Raw genomic sequence first — 13,169 nt, 5'->3', positions numbered from 1 at the left:
CACAGCGCGTCACTTTTTCCACATTTTGTTCTGTTACAGCCCTACTCCAAAATGAATTACATGAATTTTTCCCCTCAAAATGCTACTCATAACACCCCATGACAACATTATTATTATTTTTGCAAATTTATTAAAAATATCACACCAGAAAATTTGGTTTCTCATGGTCTAAGAGTCCTTCAGGTGCCTTTTGTCAAACTCTAGGTGGGCTGCCATGTGTCTTTTACTAAGGAGTGGCTTCTGTCTGGCCACTCTACCATACAGGCCTGATTGGTGGATTGCTGCAGAGATGGTTGTCCTTCTGGAAGGTTCTCCTCTCTTCACAGAAGAATGCTGGAGCTCTGACAGAGTGACCGTCGGGTTTTTGGTCACCTCCCTAAGGTCCTTCTCCTCGATCGATCAGTTTAGACAGGAGGCCAGCTCTAGGAACATCCTGGTGGAGACCAACTGCTTCCATTTATGGATGATGAGATATACTTTATTGATCTCACAGTGGAGAAATTCTGTTTACACTCCAGTTACCTCAGACAGCAATTAGTCCACAATTATTACTTGTTTACTGTAATAATGGCACACATCAGAATTAAAGACAGCACATACACATTTGACATTGTTTATGTGCAGTAAGTTTGAAGAAGTCCGTTATCCGAATTGAGGCAAGTGGGTGAAGGTCACGCAGCAACCTTGAGATGTGCCACCGTCAGCTTGGGGGGAGGAACGGGGGCTCCAGCTAAAACTGCACCGTCCCCGCAGAAGGGAAGGGATGACATGAGCAGAAGCCGGAGTGGGGTGTGTGTGATGGGGGTAGGAGGGGGGTGGGGAGAGGGAGTGGAGCATGCTTCAGTGAAACAGTTTATTGTCTTTGTGAGTTAAAATAAGAAAACAGCCAAATAATCATTAAGGCCAGAAGACATTCCTCTGGAGGAAAACAGTCGGGTAATTTGTCCTTCAGGCTGATAAGCCTGCCGTGTTGTGGTTTGAGCAGTGAAAAACACTTTTTACAGTTCCACTTGAACAACCAAATCCCAATTATGAATTAAGAATATTCCCCGGCCTCTGAAATCTTCAACTTCATCTGCAAGGCACGCATCTGCTCCAAGATGTCATCCAATTTGCGTCTGAGTTCGAGTCATCGCAGTCTGAGAATGCACTGCCTTGCCAACCTCATTAATCATGATGGACAAGCGAGGGGCCGTGGTTCTTGATGCCGCCGTCTTGCCAATTTTCTGGTAGATCAGGGCAGCACATAAGAGAGAAAGTACCAGCCCTGCTACCATAAGACCAAATATGAATAAATCCTCGACGTCCTCAACAGAGAAAGGCGCAAAGCATGCAACACGCCACGACTCCCAGGAGTCAAGAACATAGCCCGCAGGATACGTTCCATCTGGGCAGGTAGGATCCCCCGGTCCTGACCCTCTTGTAGAAAAGATGGCGTCAATAGCGTTCAGAGACCAGCTGATCAATTCCATGGTTAATCCAATAGTAGTCCAATAGATCCAGAATCCAGTATAATTTGAGGAATTCACAGTCTGGTGAAGGAGGGACTTGAAGGTTAAAGCAGAAAGCAGAGATAAGGGAGAGTGGAGGAGATGCAACCGCCCTCGTTGGAATCCCAAGGAGGCACCGTGCTCATTGGCACCAGAAATGTTTCTGTACGCTTCCCCAGATTTGTACCTCAAGACAATCCTGTCTTCCTTTAACTTCATGCTTGGTTTGTGTTCTGACATGCACTGTCAACTGTGGGACCTTATATGTAGACAGGTGTGTGACTTTCCAAATCATGTACAATCAACTGAATTTACCTGAGGTGGACTCCAATTAAGCTGCAGAAACATCTCAAGGATGATCAGTGGAAACAGGAGGCACCTGAGCTCAATTTTGAGCTTCATGGCAAAGACTTTGAATACTTATGTACATGTGATTTCTTAGTTTTTTAAATTTGTAATAAATTTGAGAAAAAAAAATACTTTTTCATGTTGTCATCATGGGGTGTTGTGAACAGAATTTTGAAGGGAAAAATTAATTTACTCCATGATGGAATAAGGCTGTAACATAACAAAATGTGGATAAAGTGAAGTGTTGTGAATACTTTCTGGATGCACTGTAAATCAAACCATAGATGTCCATAAATGAAGTTATATGTAACAAGATGAAATGACACAGGGAAAAGACTGACTGAAATTTATTTAATACTTGATACAAAAGCCTTTCTCTGTAATGACAGCTTCAAGATGCCTCCTTATGGAGAAACTAGTCACATGCATTGGTCAGGTGTGATTTTTGCCCCATTCTTCTGAATGGCGCCAACCTTGAAGGTTCTGTGGACCTCTTCTGTGAGCTCTGATCTTTAGTTATTTCCCTAGATTTTCTGTTGGATTCAAGTCAGGTGACTGACTGGGCCATTCTAGCAACTTTATTTTCATTCTCTGAAACCATTACTAATTGTTTTCTTTGAAGCAACTGTACCTGTTACTTCCAGGTCTTTCTGAAGTTCTCCATAAGTGATCTTGGCTGTAGCACAACCCTTCTGGTAACTCTTTTTACTCTTCTGTCAGAAATCTTGTGAGGAGCCCCTGGCCGTGGCCATTTTATGGTGAAATGATGTTCTTTCCACTTCTGGATAATGACAACAGTGCTCACTAGAAAATTCGGAAGTTTAGAAATCCTTCTGTAACCAATGCCATCAGTATGTTTTGCAACAGTAAGGTTGCAAAGATCTTGACAGAGCTCTTTGCTTTTACCCATCATATTGTTTCTTGTGTGACACCTTCATAATGGGACACCTGTGAATAGGCCATCAGTTGGGACTGAACGAGCTGATATTAATTTGCAGTGACAAGGGGCAGGACTCCTTCCTAATTACTGATAAATTTCAGCCGGCGTCTTCGCTTTCCTAGTCTTTTTTCACCTCCCTTTCTTCAGGTGTTAAATACATTTTCCCTGTGTCATTTCACATTACTCCGTCCACCAAGGATGTAATAAAATCATCTGTGTTTATTTATTGGTCTGCCTGTCTGTTAGCAAGATTTCGCTTTATATAGGCTTTGATGAATTCCGTCACAAAAATATATATAAATAAAAATTTTAAAAACTACTTCACGGATTCTCACCAAATTTGCACCACAGATAGAAATTAAGACATGGAAGACTCCACTGAATTTTGGAGGTGATCCAGATTCTGGATCAAGATTTCACTTTATATAGGCTTTGATGGATTGCATAAAAAAATATATATAGTAGTGTTCAGAATAATAGTAGTGCTATGTGACTAAAAAGATTAATCCAGGTTTTGAGTATACTTCTTACTGTTACATGGGAAACAAGGTACCAGTAGATTCTCACAAATCCAACAAGACCAAGCATTCATGATATGCACACTCTTAAGGCTATGAAATTGGACTATTAGTAAAAAAAAGTAGAAAAGGGGGTGTTCACAATAACAGTAGTGTGGCTTTCAGTCAGTGAGTTCGTCAATTCTGTGGAACAAACAGGTGTGAATCAGGTGTCCCTGATGAAGCCAGCACCTGTTGAACATGCTTTTCTCTTTGAAAGCCTGAGGAAAATGGGACGTTCAAGACATTGTTCAGAAGAACAGCGCAGTTTGATTTAAAAAGTTGATTGGAGAGGGGAAAACATACGCAGGTGCAAAAACATTATAGGCTGTTCATCTACAATGATCTCCAATGCTTTAAAATGGACAAAAAAAACAGAGACGTGTGGAAGAAAATGGAAAACAACCATGAAAATGGATAGAAGAATAACCAGAATGGCAAAGGCTCACCCATTGATCAGCTCCAGGATGATTAAAGACAGTCTGGAGTTACCTGTAAGTGCTGTGACAGTTAGAAGATGCCTGTGTGAAGCTAATTTATTTGCAAGAATCCCCCACAAAGTACCTCTGTTAAATAAAAGACATGTGCAGAAGAGGTTACAATTTGCCAAAGAACACATCAACTGGCCTAAAGAGAAATGGAGGAATATTTTGTGGACTGATGAGAGTAAAATTGTTCTTTTTGGGTCCAAGGGCCACAGACAGTTTGTGAGACGACCCCCAAACTCTGAATTCAAGCCACAGTTCACAGTGAAGACAGTGAAGCATGGTGGTGCAAGCATCATGATATGGGCATGTTTCTCCTACTATGGTGTTGGGCCTATATATCGCATACCAGGTATCATGGATCAGTTTGGATTTGTCAAAATACTTGAAGAGGTCATGTTGCCTTATGCTGAAGAGGACATGCCCTTGAAATGGGTGTTTCAACAAGACAATGACCCCAAGCACACTAGTAAACCAGCAAAATCTTGGTTCCAAACCAAGAAAATTAATGCCTCGCAGATGTGAAGAAATCATGAAAAACTGTGGTTATACAACTAAATAACTAAATACTAGTTTAGTGATTCACAGGATTGCTAAAAAAGCAGTTTGAACATAATGGTTTTGAGTTTGTAGCATCAACAGCAGATGCTACTATTATTGTGAACACCCCCTTTTCTACTTTGTTTTACTAATAGCCACTTTCATAGCCTTAAGAGTGTGCATATCATGAATGCTTGGTCTTGTTGGATTTGTGAGAATCTACTGGTACCTTGTTTCCCATGTAACAATAAGAAATATACTCAAAACCTGGATTAATCTTTTTAGTCACATAGCACTACTATTATTCTCAATACTACTGTGTATATATATATATATATATATATATATAACAATTTTAAAAACTACTTAAATTCTCACCAAATTTGCACAACACATAGATAATGTGGCATGGAATACACCACTGAATTTTGGAGGTGATCCGGATCTAGATTGGCAACTGTCAGAAATCTCAATTGCTCTTGTTACACATAATTTATGGACATCTATGATTTGATAAATTGTGGATTACTTGGGGCATCTGGTGAAAATGTCAAGTCAACAGCACCTTTCGAAATATACTGAGAAAAATGGTGACATTTTGTATCCCCAGTTATACAGCTTCATGATGAAGTGGTATAGAAGAGGATTTTCTTTCCCCAAATGATCAAATCTAGGCTTGCATCTCATATGTACCTTCTGGCAAATTGTAGCTAAACTTTCAACTCTTCTTTTTAAGAAAATTTTCCGATCACAGCCAGAGAAGGCTATTAGTTCTTCTGAGTTGTCTCGGTGGCTTTCCTCACTCTTCTCCTTCTTGCACAGTCACTCAGTTTTTGAGAACTGTCTACTCCACACATAATTACCATATCGTGCCATACTGTTTGTATTTCTTCATTTATTGATGTAAATAAAGTCTAAGACATATTCAGTCACTTGGAAATGTTCATGTATCCATCCCTTGACTTGTCTGAAGAAAACTGGCAATAAAATTGATTATTTACAGGTATAGTGGGGTAAAAAGTATTTAGTCAGTCCCTGATTGTGCACGTTCTCCTACTTAGAAAGATGAGAGAGGTCTGTAATTTTCAACATAGGTACACTTCAACTATGAGAGACAAAATGAGAAAAAAAAAAATCCAGGAAATCAAACTGTAGGATTTTTAAAGAATTTATTTGTAAATTATGTTGGAAAATAAGTATTTGGTCACCCACAAACAAGCAAGATTTCTGGCTCTAACAGACCTGTAACTTCTTTAAGACGCTCTTCTGTCCTCCACCTGTTACCTGTATTAATGGCACCTGTTGGAACTCGTTATCTGTATAATAGACACCTGTCCACAGACTCAAACAGTCAGACTCCAAACTCAACCATGGCCAAGACCAAAGAGCTGTCAAAGGACACCAGGAAGAAAATTGTAGATGTGCACCAGGTTGGGAAGAGTGTAACAAAGGCTACATGCTACGCAGAGAGGGACTCAAATCCTGCAGTGACAGGCGTGTACCAACGTTTAAGCCAGTACATGTCCAGACTCGTCTGAAATTTGCCAGAGAGCATATGGATGATCCAGAAGAGGATTGGCAGAATATTATGTGGTCAGATGAAACCAAAATAGAACGTTTGGGTAAAATGTGGTAATACAGGGAGGCACTTATTGCCTTAATTCAAATTAAAAAAAAAAAAGTCACTAAAAGACACAAAACATAAATAATGCATGGCCTGTGGTCTTACAGTTTTTCAAAATGTGGTGGTGATGGACACGTAATGATCCTGACATTTACTTTGTCTTCTATTTCTGTAACTGCAGACTGTATGAAACCAACATATTTCATGTTTTGTGAGATCAGCTTTATTTTTATTTATTTATTTATTTATTTATTTTGTTAATATATATCCATTCCTACATTTGAGGCCTGCAGCATTTTCCAAGAAAAAAAGCTTGGGACAGGACAGTTTATTGTTAATTATTGTTATTGTTTACAGCCAGTTTTCTTGGGAAATGTCAGAGGATGAAAACATGAACATTTCCAACTCACTGAATATTTCTTAGACTTCATTTATATCAATCATTCAGAAATACAAACAGTGTGGTACTTTATGGTAAATCTGTGTCAGGTAGGCAGTTCTCAAAAACTAAATGTCCATGCTGGAAGAAGACAAGTGAGGGAAGCCACCAAGACACAACTTTGGAAGAATGTTTGTCTTCTGTGGGTGTGAGTGGAGAAACTTGGAATATAACAACATTTTTATTTTATCTTCATCTTAAATATAGTTCCTACTTTTTTATTTGTGGTTGTTTCTGTTCCATTTCTGAAATTAAAGAACTGCTATAAGGAAAAGTGTTAACATTTTATTGTTTTTTTTCAAACTTTTTCAAAAACAACTACATTAATTCCTCTAAAATAAATATCTTTGTAAAATAACAGCCTGTTAAAGTTCACAGTTCTCAGCTGCTTTAAGTGATTTCTGCTTCTGAACATCACTGCAGTGTTTCTATACATCAGGTTTTTTTTAATCACACGTGTGCGTGATTTTTATTCTGTTCATTCATATATTCTCATTTTAAGGAATTTTGACCAATTTATTTCATCTCATAATTTCAGTATAAATGTCACCGACACTTGCACACGGTGTGAACCGGACGCACCGTCAGAACAGTCCAGAGAGAAATAAAGGCAGAGACACAGTTTAGAGGCAGCGACACCCCCCACCCCCGCAGCCAGCAGCCGACTCACGCACGCACGCACGCACGCACACACACACACACACACAGCTGCAGCGATCGGCCCCAGTCTTAATTTTAGACGGCTTTAACCAAAGCCGCCCGCTATTTTTTCAGCGTCTTTTTTGAAAACTGACCACTCAAATGACAGCAGGACGGCTCACTGTCTAAAACCTTGGTTCTCGTTCCCGTCTGCTCCCATGAATTTTTAATCCCGTATCGTCCCAATCACGTGATAAATAGCAAAGTTGACTCCCATCCTGTGGGATTCCAAAAAAATGTCAGCCTCTACTACGAACACACACTCCATACAGTGGTCTCGCGCACACATTATCATGCTTTCCGATTGTCTGCTGCGTGGAGAGTGGTGGGAAAAATGGAAGACGCTTTCTCGCGAGGTGCAAGACAAGACATGATGTCAATAAATAAAGAATGAGAACGTTTTAAACCAAAAAATGCAACTTGTCCAGTCGGACAACGATTAGAGCATATTGCTTGTCCGATCACATTTTACACTTGTCCCAAACAATCGGACAAGTGCTAATGTCAATGCCTGTAATTGCACCTGTATGAACTTGTTACCTGTATAAAAGACACCTGTTCACACACTCAATCAATCACACTCCAACCTGTCCACCATAGCCAAGACCAAAGAGCTGTATAAGGACACCAGGGACAAAACTGTAGACCTGCACAAGGCTGGGATGGACTACAGGACAACAGGCAAGCAGCTTGGTAGAAGACAACAACTGTTATGATTATTTATTAGAAAGTGGAAGAAACACAAGATGACTGTCAATCTCCCTCGGTCTGGGATTCCATGCAAGATCTCACTTTGTGGGGTAAGGATGATTCTGAGAAAGCTCAGAACTACACAGGAGGACCTGGTCAATGACCTGAAGAGAGCTGGGACCACAGTCACAAAGATTACATTAGTAACACATGATGCTGTCATGGTTTAAAATCCTGCAGGGCAGCAAGGTCCCCCTGCTCAAGCCAGCACATGTCCAGGCCCATTTGAAGTTCACCAGTGACCATCTGGATGATCCAGAGGAGGCATGGGAGACGGTCATGTGGTCAGATGAGACCAGAATAGAACTTTTTGGAATCAGCTCCACTTACCATGTTTAGAGGATGAGAACAACCCCAAGAAAACCATCCCAACCGTGAAGCATGGGGGTGGAAACATCATACTCTGGGGGTGCTCTTCTCCAAAGGGGACAGGACAACTGCATCGTACTGAAGGGAGGATGGATGGTGTCATGTATTGCGAGATCTTGGCAAACAACCTCCTTCCCTCAGTAAGAGCACTGAAGATGAGTCATGGCTGGGTCTTCCACCATGACAATGACCCCAAACACACAGCCAGGGCAACTAAGGAGGGGCTCCGTAAGAAGCATTTCAAGGTCCTGGAGTGGCCTGGCCAGTCTCTAGACCTGAACTCAATATAAAATCTTTGGACAGAGCTCAAACTCCAAACCTGAAAGATTTGGAGAAGATCTGTATGGAGGAGTGGACCAAAACCCCTGACGCAGTGTGCAAACCTGGTGAAAAACTACAGGAAAAGTTTGACCTCTGTAATTGCAAACAAAGGCTACTGTACCAAATATTAACACTGATTTTCAAAGGTGTTCAAATACTTATTTGCAGCAGTAACATACAAATAAATTATTAAAAGATCATACATTGTGATTTCCGGATTTTTTTAGATTATTTCTCTCACAGTGCACCTAAGATGAAAATTTCAGACCCCTCCATGATTTGCAAAATCGCAGGGTGTTCAAATACTTATTTTCCTCACTGTGTGTATATATATATATATATATATATATATATATATATATATATATATATATATATATATATATATATTAGCTTCTTGAAAGCCTGGGTGGAGATGGGGGGGAGACAGTCTGCGGTCTGTTTGCAGAACTACTGTTTCATTCACACATGGAGTATCTGACCTGTTCATTTCAGTATAATTCACCATCACAAACGGACATGACTCCACATAAAGCCCCTGATTTTTAAAAATGACCTCAGAAAATCCTTTAATTTGTGGCTGGAAAGGCTGCGTTTTAAACCAAGTCCCTCTGTGTTTTTTTCTGTTGCAGGTGTGTTTCTCAGAGGATGCTCATGTCACGCTCTGAACACACAGAAGTGCTGTGATGATTTAACTTTTAAAGCACCGTGTGGTGTGATCATCAGATGACCCAATCGATCGATCAGGGTGATCATGCCTGATTAATGTGATCACGCCTGATTAATGGTCTGTGATGACCTGATCAGGTCTGTGATGACCTGATCAGGTCTGTGATGACCTGATCAGGTCATCACAGACCTCCTACTGCTCTGTTGGCTCAGTTCCGAATGTCCATGCCATGGCAATTATAAAACAAAGACATCACGCCGACTTAGTGGATTAGTTTTAATCAGATTCACTTTCACCAAAACACAAACAGTAAAAGGGGTCACCTGCTCTACTTGGGGAAGGTCTGCCAATGTTCCCACGAAGATAAGGAGAAGGACCGTGGCTCACGGCAAACAGTAAACCGAGCAGAGGAGTGAAAATTCACATGGTCCCTTCCTCCGCGGTGCGGTGCCATCCACGCTGACACTGCTGCTACTTTGATTGGCGCAGAATGGGATGTTGCTTTGACAGTGAGACTATCATATTTCGGCCCCAAAACATGCATGACACCACGTGTGTGTGCATATGTGTGGTTAAATTTTCCAAATGCCAGAAATCCATCATGGTGACGGAGAACCTTAACCCATGGTTTAGACAGAAAACACCACCAACTTCTAATAAAATTTATGTTTTGTATGAATTTGTGCCAAGTTTCACAGATGGAAAATTTGCTGATTAGCAACACTGTGTACAATGATTTAAAATCTGTACAAGGTGCAGTTTTATGAAAGCCATCATTTACACAAAAATAAAACAAACTGACAAAATTTTGAAGACAGTCTGGCTCCACACGTCACTCACCATAGAAATAATAATAATGATAACAAAAAAAAACTTAATGCACTGCACAGTAAATTCATCCCAACGCAAATGACAAGAAATGGAATCCAATTTCTAAATATTTAATGAAAAAGAAAGTTTACATTCACACTTTGCCTGAGTGTTGGTGGCAGACGGCAGCTCTCATGCTGCTCACTGATTAAAGATACTGCATGAAAAACTGAACTCGTATCAAACCGTGACCTCTAAATACAAATATGAACCGAACTGTGACACCCCTAATCAGTGTTGCCACAGTTACTTTGAAAAAGTAATCCAATTACTGATTACTGATTACTCCTTGAAAAAGTAACTTAGTTACTTTACTGATTACTCAATTGTAAAAGTAACTAAGTTAGATTACTAGTTACTTTTTTAGTTACTTTCCCAGCTGTCGACAACAACCCACGTCAACATGACAATGATACCTGTTTTGCCAAAACTCACTTTATAGTCACCCTTTCTTGACTTCAATGAAAATAAATACTTGTTTTATAAAAAGTAAAATAAAGACCTCTTTCTTGACCTCATATTTAACTGTTGACAGCACTGTAACAGTAAAACTTGCAATTTCAAACCTACATTGTTTATAAATGTAACTATTAAATTCTAACATTTTTCTAACATTTAAATTCTCTCTAAACATTTTACTTGTCGAAATTATTATTATTTTAAGCAATATTAGTTGTAGTAAAAAACGGCTTCAAAACTGGACCTTTAATCTAGGGCTGTTGTGGGGGAGGGGGGCACATCCCTCCCCCACGCCCCCATCCCATCTGGATTCGCCCCTGCTTTGGCGTTTGAGCACAAAGAATGGATAACATTTATTTATGCAGAAAACAGGACCAGATTTACAGGTAAGAAAGTTTTATTGCGTTTTCACATCATGTGCTCCTCAGAAAGAGAGTTTAGGTGCATTTGAGTGGAAAATAGTGTTAGTTGTTGATGCATCATGGAGGATCAGCTGTTTTTAACGAGACGATACGGAGCAGCTCAGCTCAGAATTCTAAATAAAGGAGGGAAAAAGTATAAAAATGTCTTCGTAAAGCTCAGTGCAGGTGTGCTGATCACCGCCCTTTAAGAGGTGAGGACGAGTCGAGCAGCTGCAAAAAACTGTGGATGAAAAGCTCACAGCTCGCTTAAAGTGGGATGTTCAGTCGAACCTCGACCCCCTGCCCACGGACCAAGTTTAATGCTGCTATCGACCCACAATGAAAAATAATAGTAACGCACAGTGACATGGAGAAGTAACTTTAATCTGATTACTAATTTGGAAAGATTAACGCGTTAGATTACTCGTTACTAAAAGAAGTGGTCAGATTAGAGTAACGCGTTACTAAGTAACGCGTTACCGGCATCACTGCCCCTAATACACATACACACAACAAGCTGGCAGCACTGCTGAATGTGATAGAAACCCATAGATTAATTTGAAAGGTGAAGTGATTTTTTTTGTCACATTGCCGAGCGCTGTTCCAGACCTGAAAGTATTTGACAGAGGACATATTAATCTTCTTACTGTCTTCTGAATGTTTTATGTCCATCTTGAGCTGAAGATGTGGCTTGGCTGCACTCACAAACGCAACATCCAAATCCCAATCGGACACTAAAGTGAGATATATTTCACCACCGGTCCGATCCCGAGACAGGTAACTGATGACAAAAGTCTGCTTCCTGTTTGAGAGGAAAAGTAAAAATATTTATTGTAGCTGCCAGCTGGAACAAAACCAGAGAGCCTCAGCAGCACTTGGGGTCAGCTGCCCACACTTACCCATTCAAGTCAAATGCTCTGATGAGTATGTGCTGCAACACCTCCAGAGACGTTATCTGAGGATCAACAGCAAAAGAGCGAAACTCCGCAGGAAGAACACCGTCACATTTCTGAAATGACACAAACACAGTGTTCTCACTGACAGGGGAAAGATAAAAACTAAAAACAACACAAGTATGACACTGGAAATGCAGAAAGAAGGCTGCAACGTCTCAGATCAACTGGCTGCAACGGTCTCCAAACACGAAAAAGAATTAACTGGTCATGCAAACCGTCATTAGTGGCAATCCTCAGGTGAATTAGCCTGAAAGAGATCTGACAGTAAAGAACATGCTCAGGTCAATGGTCCAGCCCAAATTTGGTATGTGTTCCACTGCTATACCTGTTATTTGATCACTGTAAACTGGTTTACAGGCAATTTATAATGTGGCAAAAACTTAGATAATACGGCTAAAACATTCAGTTGGCAGAAAAGTTTGGAGAATTTGGGATATTGTAAAGGGGGCAAGTTAGCACAGTATTAATAACATACAAATTGATTGATCACATGTTTTTTGTTTTTACCAATATATTTATTGAGTTTCAACTTTTATACAGAAATAAAGTTGCAACACAAGTATAACACAAGCAGCATAAATACAGCAGAAACAAACCAAGGCAAAAACATGGTGGTTAAAAGGTCATCCTAAGTGAAATGTCATGAGTCCATCCGTGTGAGATACGGCAATCTTACAAAGCTTTTCCAAATAGCTCCTGTTTACCTTTAAGAGCATTCCAAAGGCAAACATAACGAGTTCTTTAAACCACTGTGTGATACTTGGTTTACGCATCCCTTTCCACGTGAAGGCAATCACTCTTTTAGCTTGTAGTAAACAGATGTTTATAAAGATTTATTTGTGGTGATTTATATTGTGTCCTTTTGGGTATAAACCAAGCAAAAAATACTTTGGTTCCAGCTCAAACCCGATCGACAAGACCTCTTGCACTACCACTCTGATCTCTTCCCAAAACTCTTTTATTCTCGGACAAATCCACAGGCAGTGAAAGATCTTCCCAGCATCTATTACACAAATCAGGCATTTTACTGTTATATTTGCTAAGTTTTTCTTGAGTGATGTATACACTCATTAACCAATTGTATTGTAGAAGTCTGAGCTATGCATTTCCTGTTTGGGCTGCTTTACATGCACTACTCCATTGTTTCATTGTTATTTTCTCCCTTAAATCAGCTTTCCATGCATTAAGTTTACAAGCAGAGGATTCTAGGGAAGATGCAACATACATACATATATATATATATATATATAT

At 40.0% G+C, this 13,169-nt stretch overlaps 1 protein-coding gene across 1 annotated transcript in view; it reads right to left on the bottom strand.

The window, feature by feature from the left end:
* Positions 1-13,169, bottom strand: part of tbc1d25 (TBC1 domain family, member 25) — an 80,358-nt gene that overhangs the window by 56,132 nt on the left and 11,057 nt on the right. Inside the window, exons 2-3 of the mRNA XM_034171653.1 lie at positions 11,862-11,971; positions 11,610-11,764 (exon numbers count right to left, since the gene is read on the bottom strand). Of these exons, the coding sequence (XP_034027544.1) occupies positions 11,610-11,764; positions 11,862-11,971 (265 nt within the window). The remainder of the gene's footprint in view (positions 1-11,609; positions 11,765-11,861; positions 11,972-13,169) is intronic.

Source organism: Thalassophryne amazonica, chromosome 6 (assembly GCF_902500255.1).
Source record: "Thalassophryne amazonica chromosome 6, fThaAma1.1, whole genome shotgun sequence".
Classification (NCBI taxonomy): domain Eukaryota; kingdom Metazoa; phylum Chordata; class Actinopteri; order Batrachoidiformes; family Batrachoididae; genus Thalassophryne; species Thalassophryne amazonica.
Note: the sequence above shows the minus strand (reverse complement) of the source record. Positions and strands in the feature narration are given on the sequence as shown.